Here is a 24,796-nt window from a genome sequence, read left to right as displayed (position 1 = left end):
GGAACGGGATCGGGAACGGGCCGGGGCCGCGCAGCGGAGTCCTCGGCTCCCAGCCGCCGGCGCTCGGTAGAGGGCGCTCGTCTCCGGTCTGCGGCGGCGCGCGGCCCGTGTGGCCGCCGGCCTTGGAGACCGCCCGTCGCCTTGTGTCGAAGTAGAGGTACCGACTCGCCCGCGATTGCGAGAAATGTGGGTTTTCTTGCCTGACTCCGCGTTACTACCTCGGCGAGGGCTGGGGTAGCTCACCGACCCCCTGCGCATCTGCGTTGCAGTTGTGCCTCGCGCTCCTTCCACGTGTGAGCTGGGCGCGCGAGGTGTGTCGAGAGCAGGGGACGCACGTGCGCGGAGCGCCGGGTGAATGCGGTGCGTGGCTCGCCGCGTTGAGCGTTCGGGGATGTGCTGTCGGGGTGTGCTGTTTTCGGCCATAAATTGTCTCTGTACGTGTGCGATTTCTGTTCGTGGAGAGGGGCGTGTGCTCGAAGTTGAACTTAGGCGTTGTAAGCAGGTTTTGCGACGGACGGGTTTTTTGTGGTGTGCTTGTACGTCGTGTGCGTGCGAGCGTGAGGCGGACGCGTTTTCGCTTGTTCCCTTTTTACCGCTGTCCAGAAAGCAAGCGGCAAGAGGAAAAAGCCCTCGCCCTACCGCCCCTCCTTCGTGGCGCGGCGGTCTGTGAACCAGCAGTTTACCTCCCTCCCCGGCGCCGCCGCCCGGGGCAGTGCTGCGCGCCTGCCTGTGCAGCAGCTCAGCTCAGCGCAGAGCGGAGGGGGGAGGCGGCCGCTGTTCCTGGAAGAGCCCGGCCTGGGGAGTTGGTCACATTCTTGGCTGGGATTCAATGACTGAGGCAGACACCAACAAACAGAGGGGGGGAGGAGGAGGAGGAGTGAGGGAGGCTGAGCCAGCCTGCATTAGCTCAGCTCTCAGGCACTCTCAGTCTCCGCTGGAAAGAGGAGCTGGGAGGATGTGCGCTCTGTTACCGCGGCTCCCCACGGCACGCCGAGAAGACCGAGAGAAATAAGGGAAGAAAGGCGAACCGAGAGACGAGGAGTCCTCCCAGGCCAAGCTGAGGGACCACCAGGAGGAAGGGAGCCCGCTTATCGCCGGTCCGAAGCCCCCGCGCCGTTTTGGAAGTGCCAGAGATTTGGGCCTTTTCCTTTTCTTCTGCGTTGTTCCCTTCCACAGACCAAGCTTGCTTTCTCCTCCTGCTTTTTACTTTCCTCCCCCGCGCCTTCCTTTCAGTGGATATGGACAGGAGGGTGATTACTGCAGAGAAGCAGCAGCCGCCAGAACATATTTGAGCCCCTGGTGCTCGGAGCGTGGCACAGACTTTTTGTATTTCTGTGGGTGGCGTGTGTGTGAGTGAGTGAGTGTGTGTGGTGGAGGTGTGGGAGGCGGGATTGGTTTGCCTGGGGGGTTGGCTGAGGGGGTGAGTGCTCGGATGAAGACCTCTTTTTGGCGTGACTCTGTGCTCCATCGGGGCAGCTTGGAGACTTGGAGGTTTTGAAATTGTAACGAGCCAAGAAAAAGGAAAGAAGAGAGAGACACGCATACAAAAGGATCTATTTCCTATTCGTTAGTGGATTGTTAAACCCGAGTGGGAAGGAGAAAAAAACAAGGGTGGGTTGTTTTATTTTGTTCATAATTTTTTTCTTAAAAAAAAAAAAAAAATCCCTTAAGTGGATTTGTACCAGGGTGGAAGATAACTGGGGATTTTTGTTGTTTGTTTTGGGAATAGAAACTAAAAAATGGAGACTGTAAGTAGAAGCAGCTTCCAGCCTCATCCAGGACTGCAGAAGACCTTGGAACAGTTTCATCTGAGCTCTATGAGCTCCCTGGGTGGCCCTGCTGCTTTCTCAGCACGATGGGCACAGGAGATGTACAAGAAAGACAATGGCAAGGACCCAGCAGAACCTGTACTGCATCTGCCCCCTATCCAGCCTCCTCCGGTAATGCCTGGTCCCTTCTTCATGCCCTCGGACAGATCCACAGAGAGGTGCGAGACCATCCTGGAAGGGGAAACCATCTCCTGCTTCGTGGTGGGTGGAGAGAAGCGGCTTTGCTTGCCCCAGATCCTGAACTCGGTGCTCAGGGACTTTTCCCTGCAGCAGATTAATTCGGTGTGTGATGAGCTACATATTTACTGCTCCAGATGCACTGCTGACCAGCTGGAAATCCTCAAAGTCATGGGCATCCTGCCCTTCTCTGCTCCTTCCTGTGGGCTCATCACTAAAACTGATGCTGAGAGGCTTTGTAACGCCTTGCTTTATGGTGGCACCTATCCTCCCCACTGCAAGAAGGAATTCTCTAGCACAATTGAGCTGGAGCTTACAGAGAAGAGCTTCAAGGTGTATCATGAGTGCTTTGGGAAGTGTAAGGGACTCTTGGTGCCAGAGCTTTACAGTAACCCCAGTGCAGCCTGCATCCAGTGCTTGGACTGCAGGCTTATGTACCCACCTCACAAATTTGTGGTCCACTCTCACAAATCTCTGGAAAATAGGACTTGCCACTGGGGCTTTGACTCTGCAAACTGGAGATCCTATATCCTCCTCAGCCAGGATTACACTGGGAAAGAGGAGAAAGCTAGACTGGGCCAGCTCTTAGATGAAATGAAAGAAAAATTTGACTATAACAACAAATACAAGAGAAAAGCCCCCAGGGTAAGTGATGCCTTTTAAAATTAAAGGGGGTGAGGGGGGAGAAAGAGAAAAGGAATTTTCTGTCGTTTCGGTAACGTCCACTGATATACCCAATTGTTACCAGCTGCTTTTCCTTTGAGTCATTTAGCAATCTAATCGTGTTCTTAATTCTCACCACGTGTGTGTTAATGTAGACAAGCAGTGTTTGAGGGGGCACATTTTTCTTCCCGGTTGTGTTCTGAACATAGTACTTGCAGTTTGTTTAAATGATATATGTGTATTTGTATACATTACTGTACATGGAACCTGATCTTTGAAATCCATCACGCTATCCCGGACTTTAGCAGGAAGTATGTGGTTTCAGGTCTTAAGAGCTTCAGTTAGGGGTCAAGACAAGGAAGAAGCCAGAAAAAGCCCCAGTTACTGATGGCCTCAGACACAAATATGTACAATTTTCTGCTCAACTGCATGCCGCCAGGATGGAGGTGGGGCTAATTTGTCTAAAGACTTGTATCGGAATAAAATGTGGCAGCTAAGAAGAAATCCTGACAGTAACGCAGGTTACTGGTGGTCAGATTATGTGTGTGGAACGTGAATGGCGAAGTCGCTGCTTTTAGAGTATCCCTGTGGAGTCTGAATCTCCCCACCAGACAGCTTTTGTATATTGGATTATGTATACATTCAGTAAATGAATCCGTCTAGAGCCAGCTGCAGCAGCTTCTTAAGGTATGCCATGCCGTGCTGAGCCAGACAGCTAAAGCACATTTTTTTTTAGCTGTCTTTTGTTTTTTCTTTCAGTCTGAGCTGCCTTTAGATCCCAGAATCCCTGGTGTGTGGGTGGGAGGCTGCCTTGGCATCTTGGCACCAGTCCTGATCAATGGGCAGCAGTGCCACAAGGCCTTGAGAACTTGCTTACAGACACCAGGATGTCTGGCTAGCTGGCAGTGGTGCAGTTGGCTGTGGGATGAGCAATTTGTTCCCCCTCTCCCCAGTATAAGGTTAAAGCAAACTCTTGCCTATGGAGTTTTACACTGCAGTTTTGTTGGTTGGATTCTGCCTTATCTGCCAGAGATTTCTGAACTCTTCTTTGGTTTTATGTGTCTGGGATGGAAGGGCAATGACATGAGCCCCAACAAGAGAAGCAACATTTAAAGCCCACTGAGAATGTTCAGTAAAATTCTTAATTAGCTCACCAAATACCTGTTTAAAGTGGCAGACACACACTCAGACTTAAATAGAGCTTTTTTTTTTTTAATAAAAAATGCAAAAAAATACCCCAAAACCAGGGTTTTTAAAATAGCCTGTGCAAACAATGCAATGATTCCTACAGCTAGCCTAAGAGGCCTAGTTAACCCATTTGATTGGCCTCTGTGTTTTTTGATAAAGGAGTGAGTCTTACTCGTTCAAGTTCCAGTTTTTCTCCTGGTCTTGTGTTTAGCCCCGGTTTCGGTCCTTGTCCTCATCCCTCCTTTTACTCCCGCCTGAGTGTCAGAACCGCTGTGACAAAGCTAGGCTGTAATGAGCCACATTATCTCCGTGGTTGGAGGTGGATGTGTTTTTAATGGCTTGTCTATTCTCCGTCAGTCATGTGCTAAGATGGAATGGTGGGAGAGATGTATATGAATGTCTGCGAGAATAGGGCTCTGAAAGTGGAGGCATTTTTCATCTTGGGAAATGAATTTTCTAGGGCATGCTTCATTTGGGAAGCAAAATTAAGAAATCTCTACGTTCTTGCTCCAGAAAGGTACTGTGTCCCTAGCTTGGTCATTTCGTGAGTTTAATTAAAATGAATGTAGCGGAGGTGTGCTTTCCTCTTCCTATAAGGCTTTTATGGCATTCTGTTCAATTATATGATTTATCCAACACCCTAGGTGAGGTTGCAGGTGGAGAACAAAAGACCACTAAATCTTGGCTTTGCCTGTCTTTTTAGTGATTGTTTAATAGGTCCTAGTTCAGAACATGGCAAGCGCTCTTCCTCCACTTTCCAAAATCTGCATGCACTGTGACACTTCTTGCAGAGTGAATTCAAGATACCTAATAGTGGACACCAGAAATTCTGTAAGGAAATTGTGGTCATCTATTTCTTGGAAAATGTTGCCAAAATTCCATCATAGTAAAATACTAAGTCTCCTGCATAGGCTCATTTGGGAGGTGGCAAGGAGTTTGATGGGGAAGAACAGAGTGGTAGGTGTGTGCTCAGACAATGGGATAGAGAAAAAAAGAACTTTTTATCACACATCCTATACAGAACTGGGCTTAAGTTTCAAGGCTTTTGAGGTGTCTTCGGGGCTCTCCTATTAATGTGGTGCAGTCTTGAGGAGACCCTGACTGTGCTGGCAGAGTTTTGTACGGTTATCCTTCCTTTTTCTGAAGTCTTTTTCCATTGGGCTTAGCCAACGGATATCATATGCTAAGGTCATTTGTGTTGTAGCAATGTGTGCAGATAATTATGGAGAGATTTAATCAGGCTCTAAGATTGGTAGACTGTGGCCAGGGGCAAGTAACACTGGAGTAAAGTTTAGATGCCTAGTAAGGAAATGAAAGGATGGTCCCATGTCTGCATCTGTGTGTTTGTGTTAATTACTCTCAGTCTGTGTGGGTTTTGTGTGTCTGTTGGGCTCCGTGTCTGCCTGCCTCTGTGGATGAAAGGGTGAAGCATATGTGTCTTTGTGGTGGTCTTCCTTTTTGATCTAGATCTCTGCATTGCTTTGTTGTATTTTATACAGAGGTGTTTGTGTGTTGTATCCCATAATCTGCTGTGTCAGATATTTGGTCTTCTACTTTCAAGAGTGGGCTTTTTATCAGTTTCCCAATTTATTTATGTCTGTGTGTGTATGCATTGCTTTTGGGTTGTGTTTTCCCTGGGGCTCTGTCAGTATGTTGGTAGCATGGGATGCATATGACCATTTTTATGGCTGTTTAAGAAGCAGTGAGGTTTTTTGACTTTTTTGTGCGTCTTTGAGGGTTTTGTGATGAGGTATGTAGATTTCTGCCAATACAGCTCTGTCGTTCAAGGGTCTGAGTTAAATGGAGGAGCTGGGCTGGCACAAGCCCCCATTGCAGATTCAGCATACTGGCAAAGCTGCCTTTTTTCCTTTTTTTTTTTTTTTTTTCTCCCCTCTCCTTTCCTTTTTTTTCCCCCTTCGTGTGGTTTTAAAGCATTGCTACAAGGCGTAGCTTTACCTAGCTACTTCATTCCCAACATGTATTTCTATATGCATCAAGTATCTATTGTACATACGTATTCTTCTGTATTGAGAGGTGGATACATACATGCAGGTACATTGTCTCTCAGCCTGGTTCGCTGAATGAGTGTTGCCTGGTCTTGCCACTTGCAGAAGAAGCTTTTGTCTAGATTCTGAATGAAGTCAGCAAAGGGTCCTAACCAAAAACATGAGAGTTATGACAGTTGAAGTCCCCACTAGAGGAGGAACCATAGAGGCCTCAGCCACTTTCCTTACTCTGTTGTAAAATTTTGAGTTTTATATCCTCCCTGTTCATCCTTGGATGAGCTAGTGATCTCCCATAAGCTTCTTCGCCTTCCTGCCACTTCCCAAAGCTCTTTCTTTTCTTGAGCCATATAACTTCTCCATTTCCCTTTGTTTGTATCCTTCACTAGGTTCTCTACCTTCTCACATGCTCATGCAGGTTTTTTTTTCTGCTTTGTTATCTCTCTGGTCTTTCAGAGTCTCCATGCGCATGATCAACGCAACTTTTACTTGAGTGGGTGTCCTGTTTCCCTACCTGTCTGTCACTTCATCCACCATTACTGACATGGAGCACAACCATTACATTCTGGAGTATTTCTAGAAATTTAAAATGTGAATAGCCTGACAAGGTTGCAAAACAGGGTCCTAGAAATCCATTGTCAGTGCCAAAGCCTTTTTCTTGAGCTCAGCAGCTGGTGCATGTTGAGTGTTCACTTGCTGGTATAGATATGGCCTTGGCGTCTCTCATGTTCTCTTTCCACTTCTGTGCGACAGACAGCTCTCTGCGTGCTTAACATCAGTGTGCCTCCACTGTGATTGAATTAGTTCAAAAAGCAGGCCTGAAGGCTTTGTGCGTTGCTGTTTCCAGTAAAGGAGGGTGGGTTTGACTCTCTTTTGAACCTTTTTTAAATATTGAACTGAGCAATGTTTGACAGTGCTTTCGTATTTCCTACCTGTGTGCCTGACATCTGTACTTTTAGCAAAACTGTATGTGATCAGACAGTAAAAGAATAAGAGAGCTTTCCTTGCACACGTGTGAACACACCCACACCCACTAGCACTGCAGTGTTCCCACGGTTCAAGTCCCAGCAGCACTTCTATGAAGTAGCTGGAAGCTAGAAGCAGCATTCTGGGTACTGACACACAAAGGAGCACATAAGGCCTCCCACTTGATTTCACAATGCCTACCAACCCAGTGCTGCCACAACATGCAGCTTTCTCAGCTGTAGTAAGGTTTAGCCAGGTCAAGTGTGCAGCCAAATCAAAGACCAAAAATTGCTGAAAGTGAAATAGTGCAGTACTGAGTTGTAGGGTAGTTGTGGACTTTTGGGTGCTGCGCTGTGCAGCGCTTTATGGGCACCTGAAATGCTGCAGTAGTAGAGCTAGAATGTGTATCTCTGTCTGTCTCCTGAAGTTCTGCCTGCTGGCAGTAATAATCTTCTTTATTTGTTAATAGTATATATCCTATGGTAAGTATAGCAGAGAGACATTAATTTTATTCACAGGCAGTGGTGTTCAGACTGCTGGATGGATTTATTCTTTTTGGTACAAACTGACTTGATAAATACTCTTGGAAAATTTTGCCTAAGAATGAAGGTTCAGTTGTTTTTCCATGGAGCAATGAAGTAATTTGTTCTCTTACCTGGTGTTCAAGAATTATATTAGAGATTCTCCAGTAAAATTTTTGAAGTCCCTATCACAAAAATGTTGAAGTCTTGGGGCAGTAGTTTAGTTCAGAATCCTTTTACAGCTTAAAAGTAGAACTTCAAAAACAATACCACGCTTAAACAAAATCCTGTATACCTGAGGAGATGTCAGTGTTTAAGCAGACATCAGCATTTTTTTCCCAAGCATGCAAACAGTTTTACAGATGTAGATCGAGAACAAAGAAGCAGGTACGTGCATGTGTGTTAGACAAAGAATATGCTGCAAATAATGATCTAATGATGTTGAGTCAACTATGGCTCTCTGTTGCCCCAGAATAGTTCCTAAGTTCCTGAATTCAGTCCTCCTTGAATTAGGGAGGGAATTATGTGCAGTCTCTCCTTTTGAAAATCACTGGCTAAAATATTTAAACATCTGTCTCTCCCTTCATTGTCTGGGCTGTCTCACTTGCCTCTCCATTTCTGTGGTTTCAGGCTTGGGTGTATGTTCTGCCCAAACAGTAGCATGCTTTGAAGCTGCATGTAAACACCGTTTATTTTTTGGATGTGTTAGGAGCCTAACACCTGATCTCTCTGCCAGGGTATGAACGTGGTTATCAGTACCTTGAGCTGACTAACCAATGAGGGTGTGTTTTCACTTGCTGAGAGGTGCATTTAGATCAGTGTTGTAAAAGCATCTGGAGGCGTCTATATGAGGCTGCTCAGAGCATGTCTAGACAATGCAGTGGTTAAAATTCTGGCAGCCACTTGTACCTTATCTACACCTTCCTTGATTCTCAACACTGCTAGAGCAGGGGGAACTTTGGGACTACATCTAGGTGGTTGAGCCCAAGCAAGATTTGGGTATCTAAAGAGATGCATTATCCATTCTTATTGAAAACTCACATTATTTTAATCTATTAGCAAAGTTATTTTGCCAAAGTTAAGGGGGTTGAATGGTACTGACTGCAGTAGGGAGTGGGCTGGCTGTCTGTTACTGGTGATAACTGGTGATTGGAACTCACATTGCTGGCTTAGCTGGCCAAACTGCTTTGCCATCGCACAAAGAATTGTGTCTTGTTGTGCGTAGTACATAGACCCAGAAAAATTTTAATCCTCACATGTGGGATTTGTTTGTTTGTTTGTTTTTGGATTTGTTTTTCTTAAAAGCAAACTTTCAACTTGACACTGTAACTGTTATATAGAGGGACGTGTCATGGAACAGTTACGCTAAATCCAACAAGGTGTTCTTGGAAAGAAATTAGAGCTTAGACAAAAGTAACTTAGACTGAATTGTAGAGAATCTATCAATAGAACGTTGTCAATTACTAGGCTAATCTATTTTAGCTGAGTGGCCATAGAGCACTTAATTCAAATTGATCTTCATGTACAGGAAGCATTACTTTAAAATGTAGTAATATAGTGTGGTTTTGTTTTAAATTTGTCAATTATAGTATGTGTGTTAATGATACATTTTATTAGATATCTAATTGGTTTACATATGTTTGCTGAATCTGGGTAATATACATTAATATATATGCACCATTTTTTAAAATGCTATTCCACTCAGTCTCTAATACAGTCAGTATGTGTTCTTGAGAAAATAATTACAGAGAAGCAAGTTTGCTCTGAAAAGATGTGCTCTGGTCCCTTATCTTCCTCATTTATGCTTTGTGTAGTCTTGTATGTCTTTTGCATTTCATCATCAATGTAGAGATTCAGACTCAGATTATTACTAAAATCACCTGTTCCCATATCTTCTGGAACATACGAGGTTAATTTGAAGTTTGGGGCTTTAGGGCTAGTTCTATAGTTCTCACTCAAGCAATCAGCTGGCGTAGTAATTGGAACCAGTTCACCCACAAACCACAGAAGACTTGTATGTGTATCAGACTTCTTCCTGTGTGTTGACTGGCAGTACTTGCAGTCATAGGATAGAGGGACAGATTCTGAAGCGGAGTATACTGGTGTTGAGACAAAGTGGCTTCACTAAGTTTGTGGCCTTACCTGGCGTTTGCAGGACTGTGCTAAAGCTGAGAGCAGAACCTGTAGTTCTGCTACTGCATATTTTAATTTTACTTGTTGATGAGGTTTTTGCTTTCATAGACATTTGATGGTGCTCTGATTCTGATGGCTCTTACTGAATGGGGCAATAGTTTCTGCAACTGGGAGCTGGCTTCAAACTGAAAGGATTTTGTCTGCTGGTCGTTACATGCAAGTTTGGATTTTAAGGTTGCGGTAGATATCTAACAGGGTGGGATATTTTGTTCCTTTATTTAGGATTTGCCAATTTTTATTTTATTTTTTTTACTGATGAGGAAATATGCCTAAAACTGGGATAAGGGCCAGCCTTTTTTTTTCTGATGCAAATTCAAGGACCATAAACTTGGCTTCAGTATTGTATCAGGTGCAGTTCTTTGAGTGTGCCTGCTTTGTCAGTATTGGGCAAGCTTTCTGGCTGATAGAGAGTGGTCCCTCTGTACTGAGCTAATTATTTTGCTTTGACTTTTGGTTGGATGAGGTAACAAAACCACTGATACAAATTCAAGCTCTGATCCTGTCGGTGTTTCATGGAGAGAGCTCTTCTGGAAGCCAATGGGAATTCCCATGTGTGGAGCTCTTATCGTTGGCTCCATCTGTGGTTTGGTTGCTATCACATAAAGTTGGGCTTCTCCAAGCAGTGGATGCATATTAAAACAACCCGATGATCTGCATAGTCATATTTTCTGTTAAATGAGACAGGTCCTGCCACCCTTACTCATGTTAAGTAGTCTTTAGTTGTTTTAACGGTCTTACTTTAAAAGTCAGGGAAAACATACATGAGGATAGAGATTCTGTGCATATGTAAAAATTGCAGCATCATTCTGTATACTGGAGATAAACAGCAAATTTGCTAATCAATAGCTTGGTTTCTGGCTTTGTTTATTGATTTATGTACAGTTACCTTTGCTCATGCTTTGTAGAAGATGTGACTGTTATGGTTGGGTCTTTTTTTAGGTGTCGGTTGTGTATTTGGGGTTTTTTGTTTGTTTTTAAATTGAAGCTGTTTCTGTTTTGGTGTGAGAATCAGTTTCACTGAAAGCACAAGAATTGCTTAGGTTTTAAGGTTTAAAAGACAGCAGCAATATTAACAAAAGATACAGCCTAGTCCTTGTCTTTTCCTATGGAAGATTTCGGTGATATATTCAGAAGACATGTACCCCTGTGCTTTGTTCTTCATCCTCTGTTCAGTCAATGCTATCGTTTTATAGAATAAGGTCATTGACTTGGATTGCTTCTTGGTTTCTCAACCCTTTTCACCAGCCAGTTTGTGTAATGTCTGTCTGAAACATTGAGTAAGGGCATTGAAATAGCAGACAGGATATCAAGTGTTAGGAAGTCTGGGTTAAGTATAACAGACAGTTCTGGCTGGTGAAAGGGGAGCAGCCCCTTGAGCTCGGTTACAGATCAGTCTCTGTGGAAACAGCAGGCTGGTCTTTGCATCCCTGTCACAGCTTTTCCCCTCTCCTCTCTCCACACCCATATAATTAATTGTGTGTGGGTGCACCTCTTTTTCTAGAGATGTGTCTTCCTTGTTTCTTAGTGGCACAGAATTGTATGTAATAATGTCTCTTTCTAAGGATTACGTAAGTTGAAGATGATTTCCCCACTGGGAGAATTATGCAAGTTTAAACTGAAATGTATTTAGAAAGCTTTTATGTATGTGTTTTCTGACTTGCAATGCAGAGGGTGATTTATTTGTATCCTTAATTGGACAACATCTGTTAGGGTTGGAAGAAGAACCATTTCATATCTTTTCACTGTCATAACCTGCATTTTTATGAAGTTCCCAACCCCTTCCACTTCCTACGTTACCTGTGTTACAGGCTCCGACTCTTCATGCCCAGGTGGAATCAGTCAGGCACGCAAGTTGGACACTCTTCTGGGGAGGGGTCTGCAGAATTTTTAATGCATATCTGCATTTCTGTCATGTCCCAGTGGTACTGTTAAAATCAGAAATGATACCACCTGTTTTCTTTCAGTCTTTAGATTTTCTCCTTTTATGAAAAATTATTGCCTTTATTACCATTAAACAGAAGATAATGATGGTGACGCTTCCATATTCTGTCAGTGAAGAAGAAAAGTCTAAACTATTTCTGTAATACTGCGCTTAGTAATATTTGACTGTTTAGTAAAAACTTTCCTGCTGCTTTTCAGCAAAATTAAGCTGGTTTGTGTCACTTAACACAGGAGAAGAAAGCTACTGCAGTCAAGTGCGTTTATTGAACTTGAAGAGGCCAAAGTAACATCTTGCTTAAATGTGAACTTCTGCATGAGGCTATTTGTGTGGCTGCATCCTACAGTCCAAAATCTAGCAGCTGACCTATGCCTACAACCCTTATTGATTTCACTGGGGGAGCTGCACAGATCTAAAGAGCTGTCCTTGCGGTTCAGATGGCAGAAATGGGATCATGATAGTAATTTACTTTCTATTATTATGTAGTACTGGAGGGCTGTGTATCTTGGACTGCATATGTAATGCAGAGATTGTAGTAGTACCTATTAGAAGCAGTGAATTAAATAATTTTAAAAAATCTGTAAGTATTACGTTTCTCTAGGTCTTATATTTTTTGACAAGTATCTTTGAAAAAAACCAAAAAAATCTTCAAGATTGTTCAGGTTTACATACTTATAGCAGTAAAATAAGTTTTATAGCTTTTATACAGAGTAATGGGCTAGAAAGGCAGAAAATAGACAATATTAAGGCTACAATATGGTCTGATTTCAGTAACCTTCGTTGATGTAATGGATTTCAGATTTAGACTTTTGTTATTAAGAATTTCTCATGAAATTATGTTAAGCGTGCTTTGCTAAAGTACCATCATTCCACAGTTGAAAAACTTATCTGAGTTAAAACATAATGGAGTGTCATTCAAGGAAAAAAAAAAAAGAATTTGCCATTCTTAACTCCCCACTAGCAATTTCAGTTTATTCAGTGGGTGTGAATTATCTCACCCATGCTGGTATGATTTAGAAATATTCCTTTGAAATAAATGTATGTAGAGTGGTGCAGAGCTGCTGTGAGAAGTAAATCAGATTCAAAAGAGAACAGACTGTAGCATTAGGTCCATTATTGATATTTCTTTGTTCCCATTCATTCACCAATAAGAAACATGCCATACTATGAGTCCTTGTACTAATATATCCAAAGATTTAGTTTTGTTTGGCTTTTTGCCTTTTTTTTTTTTTTTTTTTTTGCCACAACAGTAGATTTTTGCAAAACCAGTGAAGCCAAATAATCTTTGGACCATATTCAGCAGTAGATAGTGATATAAGTGGCGAAGTGGTGTAAAGTGGTATTCAGTGGATATGAGAACTACTGTTCAAAGGCCTTTGCCCTCACAGCGTAGCAAATTAGGAATTCCTTTTAAAAAAAACCATAATTTCTAGAAACATACTTATGTGAAAATCTTTTTATAATGGATTTATTGACCCTTCTTTAGCCCTCTTGATTCTAGAGCAAAGATTGTATGTGTAATATAACTAAATTCTGAAGGAAAAAGATTAAATTATGTTTTATTATTATACATTTTTATATTTTAAATTATTATAATTTTACTATATGCAATTGTATGAATACAAAGGAAAAAAGAAAAATTAGTGATCTGGAGGGAAAAAGGGGTAGAGGGAGTTGGCAGTGCTGTAACTACTATTTGCTTGTGTTTACCATATGACTTGCATTGTTACTTATAGCATTGTGTAACTTATCCATGTGGCTTTTAAGTAAATTTGGTCTCTTTGCAGTTTTTTTAACAATTAACCCAGCTGTGATGAGGCTTGAATGAATATCATCTGCACACCTGCTTAATATTAAAGATCAGGATTCGGTTCTTTGTGGCTTTAGCTTGAAATTCAAGTTGCTTTGAGTCATCCCTTTCGTCTTTTGTTTGGGTGGAAAAAAGGAGTGGCAGTAAACGGCCTGCAGCTAAGAAATGAAAGAGTTGAATTAGGTTTTAGAAATGTTAGTCTTGGCATTTGGGACATTTGCATTTGTACAGATCGTCACGCTTCACTTTATTCTGAGTTTAGCAGTTCAGTGCTCAGGATGAAAAATGTTACATATCTCTTTCCCAGTTGGGTGACACATGCATACGATGCTGGAAGAGTAAGAAGGAGCTGGAGTATGAGCTGTGGTTTCACATTTCAACCAGATTACTGGTAGTAGCAGCCTATGGATTATTGCCCCACCTGTAGTTTCCACGCTGTGCTGCACAACTGACTCATTTTTTTTCTGACAGCAGCTTCTAATTCTATGAACCAAAATTTAAAAACCAAAATGCATCAATGAGACAGAAACTGCTAAGAAAGAATTGCAGTGGCCTCTGTGTTTCACTTAATTTTTGTTTAGTTTGTAAAGCTTCATCAGTTCAAGTGTAGCTGTAGGAGAACCTGTAGCAACACAAATGGAGGGGACAGTGTGTGGGGAAGTTAACAGCAGGAATATTTTCCCCTGATATCATTGCTGAGTATTGTGTAAACAGCCATAGCTTGTGTTACCTTACCAAATTGCTTTAGTGTGTAGTTACATATTTATAGATGTGTAGATGAGGTTTAACTTTTGCCATTATAGAAAAGAGATAATGTTTTAAATGACTCTGTGGTCTAGACCTTGAGGGTTTATTTTGCCTGGTACACAGTAAGAATAATCCCCTTGACATCAGTGTAGTTGTGCTGTCATGCAAACCATGCCAGGAACTGCTTCAAGTAAATGGAAGAAATAGGATCTTCTTTGAAAAAGACCCTGAAGTACAGCCATAATTGGACCTAATGCTTTGCTTTAATTCAGGGAAGGTTATTGAGGCAACGTTTTGCTCTGTGGTTTGACTCCAGTGAAGTCAATGGACTTGGTCCAAGTTTATCAAAATGCATCTTAGAGTGGAAATCACTTGTCATAGATTCTGAATGTAGCCAGTTTTTTCTCACTGGTTATAATTTGCGGGTCAAATTCTGCTGAGATTTTACAAGTGAAAATGTAGAGTAATTAATGGGATTTCAGTGGAGGTTATTGTTTCAGAAGTCTGTTTCTAAATTTAAAATCTACGCTTAGAAATTTGCATGTAAATTTCCATGATTTAGGTTTCTAAAAAATTATCAAATTTGCCCTCATTAGCTGGGCTAATTTATTGGTGCAGTTTTCTCTTGTTATAACTTGAATTGATTTCGGTATATTCACACTAAACTTCGTATATTTTTTTGTTTCTAAGAGGGATGTTCATTTGTGTTCTCTCAAAGAGCAGCTGGATCCCATCTTGACAGATGTGAAAACCTTTACGTTGAAGTTTCTGGGGTTTTGGGGGGTTGTTTTTTTTGGGGGGGTGGGAGGTTTCCTTGAAGAAATCTCTATTATTAATTAGAGCCCCCCATCCCTTTTGAACATTTTTACTCCTTCAGTCAAAACCATAGTCCCCTGTGACATCGGAATTAATTGCTGTAGACAGTTTTGATGTCACAAAGTGAGCATTAGGTCTCAGGGAAGAGAAATATGGAGGCACATGGATCCTGTTTCAAACAAATTTCTTAACTAAGAAAAGGTTGCTTGATTTTTGTTTTCATTTTAAAAACAGAAACAAATTTTGCTTTAGATTACAATTGCAAAGTAACAATTGAGTTGCTCCAAATTCACCCCACTGAATCTACCGTAGTAATCATGTAAAAGATTCTCCAAACTGGCTTTCTGTAATTTCTGTTTTGGCAGGGGAGAACTACAGTCTGTGGGTTATATTACGGTAGGGCCAAAACTGAATTGCTACCTTGGAAAAACTTTTAAAATGACTGGCATGGCAGATCCATGTCCTAAAGTAGTAGTTTGCAGAAGTGAGTTCATAATTGCCAGCTCAGTTGCTCCTCTTCCTGTGTTTGGGACACGCTGGTAGCTTTTTTTTTTGGGGGGGGGGGGGGGTGGGAGTGGGTGTGTTTTTTGGTTTGTTGGTTTGTGTTTGGGTTTTGTTTTGGTGTTTGGGGTTTTTTTTTCCCAATTCCTTATGTAGGCTTCTTGCCCGAGTGCATCTTGGGATTTCCCTTTTGCTGAATGAGCTGCTTGTTTGAGAGGGAGGAAGTAAGGTCCCTTCTGGATTAGGAGGGAATGGGGGTGGAGGGTGGGGAAATGTCCTGTTTCAAATGCAAAGCACACTGAACTGGGAGGAAAAAAACCCAACACATGAAAACCTTTTAACAAAACCATCCATGTCACAGACTGGCAGAGCAGCTGCTGGCTTTGTTAGGGAGAATATTAATGTTTCAAAGACTTACAGAACCTTTTAAAAAATTAGATAAAGGATGGATTATTTTTTTTTAAGATACAAGCTGAGGTAAAAAAACAAATCTCCTTCTCAATATCTGTGAATGGAATGTGCTATCAACTTCCACAACAGTCATGAACTCATGAGATATGTTATTATGATCTACTCTCTTATTTCTGAGATTTGAATGTAAAAATGGCCCTGATTCTTCAGTTGCTCACGTTAGTATTAGCTGTGTGTAATTTGATTGCAGTTAAGTTTCTCCTGCTTGGCCTAATAAGTGATCTAGCAAAAGAAAAAAGTAGCTTTTCTGATTTTAACACAGTGTTGCTTTCAGCTAGGAGCAGTAAAATCTGTGCAATAAATGAGGAGTCCAGTGTTGAAAATTTTGCTTTTTTTTTTCTTTTTCTTCTTCATCAAGAATCAGACGGGAAAGTTTCCATAACACTCGAAATCTGGGGCAAAAGGAGGGCATCTATACTTTACTCAGTTGTCTGCGGTCCTCATTCCCCTTCCTGGTCAGGTCAGCAGGAGATCAATTACAAACCAGTTTAAGGTAAAAAAACCCAACCAACCAAAAAAACAAACGCTTGCTTGTATTTGTCTTATCAAAGATATAATAATGATTCCTTCTGAATCCCATTTAATGTATAGTGCAGATGCAACCCCCCAGCTCTTACCATTTTATTACTCAGTCTTATTTGTCAAAGCAAATACTAATGCAGAGCATTATACTGGCTTACAGCTGCAGTGTCTCCGTTGTAGTTGATGATAGTGTGAAAGTAGTATCAGCATCATCTATAGCAACGCAAACAGTATGAGGCTGACCCTGTAGCCATTCATGTTGCTGTTTGTAAGATTGTACATATTATAAGACACATTTCCATTTCTGGAATAAATGGGAGCTGCTGTTAGATTAAAAGTTTGTTCTTGGATTATTGGTGTAAGAAGCCTCACTTGAAAAAGCAGACTATTAAAAGGAACAACTCCTACAACTGGCTTTTCTTTTTACGTTATTTTACAAGTAGTAAACTTTATGGTGATCTCACGTAATCCTGTTTTAATAATGGTGCAACTCTAAGCATCAGAAGTGTTCTGATGTTTTTATCGGTGGCTATGTAAAATCTTTTTGCCTTGAGATAAATAAGCTAAATGTCTTCCATATTGTTTTTATTTTTCTAATTTAGAAGATCAGAAATGATAGAAGTTGATAATGTAATAATAGTAACACTTCTCAATAATGAAAGTGTGTCTGTCACACAGAACATTCAGAGATAGAAGGAAGTGCTCTACTGCAGGCCTAGCAGATTTCTGGTTTGTATGCTGAACTCATTTTCTTGCACAACATTTTCAAATGCTACAGAATCTCATCTTTTAAAAAGGGAAGTGTGTTACCGTCTTTTCTGCAGTGGTAACGTTCCAAATGTGAGCAGGTATTAACTTTTGCTGTAGTGTTTGCCTGTGTCTGTTAACCAGTCTGAAACAATGAGCCCATTTTATGTTGTGGGGAGGTTGTGTTCTTGACTCTGAATCCTTACCCACTTAAAAAAAAAAAAAAAAAATCATAATTTGACATCCTTGGAACAGGGCTTTTGACAGACTAGTTTCATCCTGCACACTGGGTCATTTATGAACAATGTAAGCCGGCAGATAATTGCATGTTTTCCTTGACTCTAGTTGATCTTAAAGTCAAAGAGGTTTTTTTCCTGCTACAGGTCTGGAAGTTTTCTCAAACCTTTTTTTAGATTCATGCTAAATTTAGTGGCAGACATGGATACTTTTTCTCCTACAGTTATTGAAATGAAGGCATTTGGGTTTTTTAAGCAGAAATGGATTCCCTTGGACATAAACCCTTTTTTGAGAGTAACTGAGAGCTGTATGTGTGTGCAGACAGTAGTGATCGCAGGTTAAAGTAGGGGGATAGTTAGCATGGATATAAAACATTTGTTGTAGTTCTGAATATTACTCTTAAATAGTAACTGATTGGAATGTGGTATGTTCTAATGTTCTTAACAAAAAAAATGTTGAAAATCTTAGTTGAAAAATTCTGTTTAATTTAGAACCTGTCATTGCTTTTTCTTACTACCTCTAGCTTATTTTGCTTAGCTGCCTTCTGCACAAGGAAGCGCTTGTATAATGCCCAAGCCATTCCCATTCCTCACTGAACGATATGCAAATCTAGTCAATTAAGCAGGGGGGATTTAATTAGCAGTTTAAGTTCATGTGTGAAGTGTCTTGCCTTAATTACTTAACAGTTTTGTTGCAAATTTGCTAAGTTTTTTTCCCCACAGAACTATCAAAACTGTGATTTGTTTTTAGTGGGGTTTTTTGTAGCATGTTCAAATACTCAGTATTGCCCAGTGCATTTGACCTTTGTACTGCTTCTGTATGTGTGTGTCCTTCTATTTATAAAGCTCTTTTCAAAGCTGTGGGGACAAAGCAAAACTATGTTTATTGTCTTGGAGTAGAACAATACATTAAAAAAAAGAAAAAAATTAAGGATTTTTGTACTTAAAATTTGGAGTGAAAAGCCATTTATTTGTTGTTCTTTGTAGCTAGATGGCATCAATATAGTAGTATCTGTGTAAATGCCTAATGTGCTTGTCAGACATATTAAATGGTTGCTTTTGTTTCACGTTCTGTCTGGACAAGTTGCTTTTCTGCAGAGTGTCAGTATGTTGCTGTGTCAGTGGGGTTGCAGTGATGCAAGTAACTCAGTAATAATACAAACAACACTTTCATGTTGGTGCCAGATGTGGGGTTTTTTGTTTCACATCTTCTCATTTGGAATATCTGAGCACGTGAGAGTGGCACCATTTAATTGTGATACTCAGAAGACTATCCCTGCCATTCTGATTTATGTATCGGGATGGTGCTGTCTGTGGCCTTGTGTTTGGTTTCTTAAAACATTAAGGGTGGCAAAATGTGCTATGAAACAATGTGGTATCACCACTCATATGACTTATATATTCATCAAGACTCCAAGATTATTGATTGTTGTAGCTTCATATTTTATTACTTCTTAGTTTTATGTTGACAGTTGCTTTGTATTCTTGAACTGATAACCAAAGCAAGAGGACTATTTTTGAGAAAATACTTTGCTCAGAAGGTCCTGTATGTTTTTTTAGATTGGCAAATCACAAGAAAAATACTTCGAGTTCAAATAGATCCCTCCATAGTCTGGCCCAGGACCATCTGATTGAAAACATCTGGACTCCAGCTAGATTTGTTGGTGGTTCTCTTCTGCCCTTTCTATCCTTAATTCCCTCTTCTCCCTGCCCCCAATGTGAGAATCTCTGGGAATGGTAGAATTAAGGCAAAAACCTAGGAGACAGAGGAAACAAGATTAATTTCTATAAATTCCTCCCTTAATAATCCCAAATCACATTTGAATGTATCCCAGGACAGATATGAGTGTGTGACCCTCCCTTCCTCTGGTTCAGCACAGCAGATGGTCTAGCTACTAAGATTCCTGGCACACTGCGATTTTTAGTGTAACTGGGTGCAGTTCTGCTGTTTTGATACCCATTTTCATCAACAAATAGTATTTATCCCTATGATAGCAGATATATCAAAGCCAGATATGAATTGCAAAGCAAAGTTTATAATCTGTTTTCATTCAGGCATAGTGGCTCAAGAGAAGAACCTGGCTAACTTTCATGCACCTAGCCTGTAGGTATTTCTCTCTTCCTCACTCCCCACCTCCTCTCCTGAAGTTGTCAAATACCAGGATGCCACTGTAAATGCACATGAGCAAATAGGAGTGATAACTCATGAAAGGTCTGTAGGATATTTAGCACCATGCTGTTATGCAGCATTTGGTTTGGAAGGTGCTGTTTTGGTACAAAGAGCTTCCCCTGACCTCCCAGCTGCGTTATTTTAAATGTTGCACTTTACATAAAAGTTCAGAGAAACAGCTGCCTCCTCTGTCTTTAAAAGTATCTCTAGGCAGTAGTCAAGTGATAAGTGAAGAGGCTTAAGAGTTTGGATAGCGTGCTTACATTGTATGCTGACTTACATATGCAAATCTGCCATTTTTAAGTGGAAGCGAAGTTTGCTCCTCAAAGCAACTGTAGTGTCCAGTTAGTGATCCCGTGGTTCGTTAACGGACCCTGTTTTCATTCTGGTCAACCACTGCCCGTTTCTGCAATTTGGAAGATGGCACAATAGGAATATTAGGGAAGTCAGGGAAGAAGAGTGTTGGGTGGCAGGATGCTGAGCAGGGTTTGCCTAAACACTCAGTACATCTAGTGCTGTGTGACCTCACGAATAGTTTCTTAGGACGATAGGTAGTATGGCTCTTATGTTAGAAGGGTTTTTATTGCAGCTTGACTCCATTGCTGTAGGACTGAGCCATCGTGAACTCTGGTACATTGAAGAGCCTTTCTCTGATGGACTGAAACTGTCCATCTGTTTGTGTCTCATAGCAATATGTTGATTGTGATTCCTTTTACTGCTTGTTGGCTACAGTTCTGGATTGGTACATGCATGGAGGAAAGGCTGGGGAGGAAAAAGAACAGGATTTTCACTTACAGTCCACCACAGAGTTACAGATATTATCCAGTGATTGGTTTAAAGGCTCTGTTCTGTAGAATCTGACATAACTTTTTGGTTTTCCATCAGTGCAGTTAGAAATTTTGCTCATTGATCTTCCACAATGCACAAACTAACTTCACTGTATAGTTGATGGTGTGGTAGTGAGTTTCTCAGTTTAAAGCTTTTAACCTTGAAAATGGGGTTTCTACTAAGTAGGAGTTTGAGACACATAGATAAGAAAGTACTGCATTAGTTCTAGTGACTAGTTCTCGCATCTGTGCATCCTGTAGGGTATAGATTTTAAATAATTTAACACATAGATTACAGTCTGCAGTAGCAGTGTTGTTAGAATCATTTTAGTCAGCAGACATTGCAGTCTGGGCGAAAGGCTAGGATGCTCATGTTTCCTTCAGATCATTTGATTAAAGGATCATATTTAAAGATTTACTGTAGCACCATTTGATGGGAAATTTACCTTAGTAATTCTTTTTATGAAAGCAGAAGAAACATTTCTAAACCAGAACTCCTCATTTCATAAAACTGCTTTTTGTAAATTGTTTTCATGAAACAAAGATGTGTTAGAAAAAAATACTGCATTTCTTACACTTAGGATTTCAGTTCTTGTGGTGTTTCCATCACCCCAAACTCCCAATATTAGTGGAAATGTCAAAGAATAATACAAAGTACTTCTCCCTTTCCACAGAGTTGCAGTACATTCAATATAATATTGTTGAGTTCTTGCTTCCTAATCCCAGTGTAAGGGGATCAAGAAAAGAAAACTTAACAAAAAACCTGGAGTCAACTGACCTGTTTGGTTTCCAAATAGAAGTGTACATGCTGTGATTCAGAATTTTCATTTTACTTTTAAATCCCATACCACTTCAACAAATGTAGTAGGAAATAGCATCCACCTTTTAATTGGACGTGTTCATTCCTTCATTTTTTCTGTGCTTTTCCAAACCAGGTTCTGGAGGCACTTTCTTCAAAATTATTACTATTATTATTATTAAGGTCCTGCATTGGTGCCAGGGTATTTTTAAATGGAATTTCTTTCCAGTTCAGCCAGGGCAACCCTTTTGTTGAACCTTCTTTTGGATAGTGTTCCCATGTGCTGCGAAGGCGCTGACACATGACCTCGTTACACATAGAAAATCCTAAATGTCCTGCCCCTTGCCAAACCTATCACAAAACTACCCATCACCCCCTTTTCAGGATCCCAGATGGTAAATAGCAGCAGGAGGTGAAAGGGGAGCTTTGTCTCCATTCTGAGTCCTGTTTTAAGTATTCTGTGTCTGTCTGTATCCCTCTGCTTTTCCCACTCTGCCCATAAATTAGCAAGCCAGCTTTTCTGACAAGGGAAGACAAAATGTCCATAAGCTGCAGTAACATCACCTACTTAAGATAATGTTTTTGAACAGTCTTCAGTTTCATTTTGTCTGACTGCGATCTCTCTTCATTTGGGTAGAACTTCTGTCTGGCCTGCTCACTACGGTATTTAGGGAAATGCAGCTTTTAGCAAATATTGGGCTGCGATTTGTAATTTTTGTGATACCTTCAAAAAAGAAAGCATCCTTACGTTGAAGTTTACCTACACCCTGAGTGGTTGAGCTCTGATTTAAAACAAAACAAAAACAACAAAACTAAACAAGCAGACAAAACCCCAACCCCCAAACAAAACCAACCCACAAACCCCCAAAACCCTACAAAGATCTGCTTGCCTTTTTCTACTGTTTTTGTAAAGCCAAAGTTGTAAGAGGAGCAGCAGTTTCTGCTCGGTGGGGTGCTCTGGGGACAGCCGGCTTTATGGGTGTATAAAGGGGTTTATCAGACAGGCAGTGAAAGGAGCAGGGATATGGTCAGTAGATAGAGCAACAGAGGTGGAGGTGCCGTGCAAATCTGTGACCATTTTTAGAAGCTGTGCTTTGCTCCTAGGATTTGCCAAGCAGGATATTGTCTCTGCACACTCTTCCCATGGAGTTCCCCTAAGTGGCAACAATTTCCTCTCACTTTGTGCAGGAAAGATGATGTGGGCTTTTGTGCAGGGGGGGAGTTCTGCAGTATGAACTGTGCTAGAGTTGCTTCTGGAATAGTCTTGGTGGTATCTATTTGTATTGAGACGATAGCTAGGTATTGGTGATTGGTTTTGGGTGGTAGGTGTGAAGGACGTGTAAAAGTTATATATTGGTCATCTCTCAAAACAAGGTACCAAATCCAAATATACATACAAGAATAGGAAACTTGGTCTTTTTTTGCTGTGCTATTTACAGTTTTCTTATTGTGTGGATCTAATGGCTTCTACTAAGAAACACTGATTTGTGCTAGCTGACTGTATGTCCTTGTTTGGGACAGGTTTTCCTTAATTAAGATACTGCATTCTCCTTAGCCCCTTACAATTCCAAACCACCCTGCATTCATCCTGAACCTGGCAGCCTTTTGAGTGTGAGATTAGTTTTTCCTCTGACCTGGGCTGCAACTGAAGTAATGACTTTCCAATTTCAGCTGATTGGAAATCAGAGACTGGTGAACTGAAATACTGTGGACTTAATGGATTCCCTGGTGTTTTTTTGGTAAATCTTCATTTTAAACTGTTGAATATTAATGAGGAAAGGGGAGTGGGAGTGCAAGGCCTGTTTACTGTCTAGTACTTGAAAGGGGTATTCTTTTTTGTTTGTTTGTTTGATTTTATGTTGCAAATATTGTTGTAGAAATCCTGTGTGGTTGCCAAGTTCCTACCTTGCCTTTGGATACCAAGTGATTGTCAGCTGGGAAGCTGCTGGGAGGGATTTAAAACAGTATTGCCTCTTTTGCAAATGTTGTGGCTCTCAAACCTAGAGTGAATGCACCTTTGACCATTTTTTTAATAAGCCTTCATTTTTAAGTGGCGAGAAGGATTATGAAGAAGAGAGAGAAAAGCTCCTGTGTCTTTTGCTTTGCTTTCTGGGTAAGAATGCTCTGCTTTCCACATTGTAAGTTAATTAGCAAAGGTTTTTTCCTCCTCTGGGATCTCCTGTATTTCTCTTGACCTGTAATTCTATGTATAGTCATCAAGTAAAATAGATCTGATGGGTTCAGTTCTGACGTGTTGTGTTTTGACAGCACATTTTGTTCATACTGAGTCAATACTTCAGAAGCCGTAGTTGCTTGGTCGCTTTAATTTGACATATACCTAGTTACTCCCAAAACTCCATTTGGCTTCTGCCCTAACACCAGCCTACTGTTCCTGTCACCTTCTTTGACTGTCACTAGTGCTTTTATGGCTGCACAATGTGCAACAACTCACCAGGGAATCAATCTGCCTGAAAATTAGTCATTATATAAGGGAGAGTCACAAAAATTAACAAATGTGCTGTTGAGTGTACAGAAAAAGCAAGTTGGGGTGGGTTGGTTGGTTTGTTCACTGGTGTTATGTATTATTATTTGAGATTGCCAAAGGTAGGTAGGTTTCAGTTAAAAGTATGGTTTATGTCTTGGTGCTTTATCCTAAAAGCCAAACAATATGAAGAACAGACTAGCCATGGTGGGAGTGTGAATTAGAATGAAATAGTTCTTCCTCAGCCCTAGCTTATGTAATTTGGTGAACTTTTGTGTAGTAGATGTGGCTGCTAAAGATTAGGTCAGTATCTTTAACACCTTATTAGGCTGTTGCTCTAAACCATGAGCTTCTGGGAATGCATTTTTCTTTTTTTTTTTTTTTTTTTTTTTTTGCAAGGCTTTTGATGGATGAAGCTGTAAAATGAATAGAAACAGTGTCTCCCTCTTCCTTTTTCCTCCTACTCAACGCTCACACGCAGTCAGCCCTGGGGTCTTTTCTTTCTGTGTGGTTGGCAGAACAGAAAAGAGAGAGAGAAGGAGACTGACTGGGCCCCTAGTGCCGTCATGAGAAGAATAGCGGTGCTGTTACCGCTAAATCTAAAGGGACAAGCTTGTATATGTATGCTGCAGCAGCCAGTGGGCTGAATTACTGGCATTTAGGCACTGCTAAGAGGCTAATTGAGTCACTGGTACTTGCTGATTAAACCAGCAAATCCAATAATGTATGGATGTGCATGTTTGTGTTTGGTTCTATGCTCTCTGAAAAATAAGCATGCTAGGTTTTCTTTAACTCTTTCCATTTTGGTCAAGTGATGCAATAGCTTAAGGAATATCAAAGCATCTAAATAAATGTTTTGGGGAGATCCATCTTACTTTATTCCATTCTTTTTTCCCCTGCTCTGTGCAGTAGGATTGGATGAGAAGGCATTAAGGCAGTTCCATTACCAATTGCTGACTCTACCAGTTTTAAAAATGCCATCTTAAGTGAGCCTTTGGTTTAATAAGGGATAATCTGAATTGTGAGGTGACAGAAGGTAAAGAACTGAAGCCATCCATGGTGGATGATACATTCATGCTGTATAGGTATGACAAATGAAACCTGTGTTGGAATTTTGGTTGGCATCCATCTCAAACCACTCCACCTTCCTCAGAATTGTGTTAGTAATGCACAGCTGGTGGTTGCACCA

The 24,796-nt window shown here is 41.0% G+C and overlaps 1 protein-coding gene across 3 annotated transcripts in view; it reads left to right on the top strand.

The window, feature by feature from the left end:
* Window positions 1-764: 764 nt before the first annotated feature.
* SKI (SKI proto-oncogene) overlaps window positions 765-24,796 on the top strand; it is a 118,413-nt gene continuing 94,381 nt past the window's right edge. For 2 of the 3 annotated variants that reach the window (XM_075773236.1, XM_075773237.1), the window contains exon 1: window positions 765-2,651. In XM_075773236.1, coding sequence (XP_075629351.1) covers window positions 1,740-2,651 — 912 coding nt within the window. In that variant the 5' untranslated portion in view covers window positions 765-1,739. The remainder of the gene's footprint in view (window positions 2,652-24,796) is intronic. The other variant, XM_075773235.1, reaches the window with a different exon arrangement.

The sequence above is a fragment of the Balearica regulorum genome, chromosome 21 (genome assembly GCF_011004875.1).
Source record: "Balearica regulorum gibbericeps isolate bBalReg1 chromosome 21, bBalReg1.pri, whole genome shotgun sequence".
Classification (NCBI taxonomy): Eukaryota; Metazoa; Chordata; class Aves; order Gruiformes; family Gruidae; genus Balearica; species Balearica regulorum.
The sequence above is the reverse complement of the archived record's forward strand: the minus strand, read 5'-3'. Positions and strand labels throughout refer to the sequence as shown.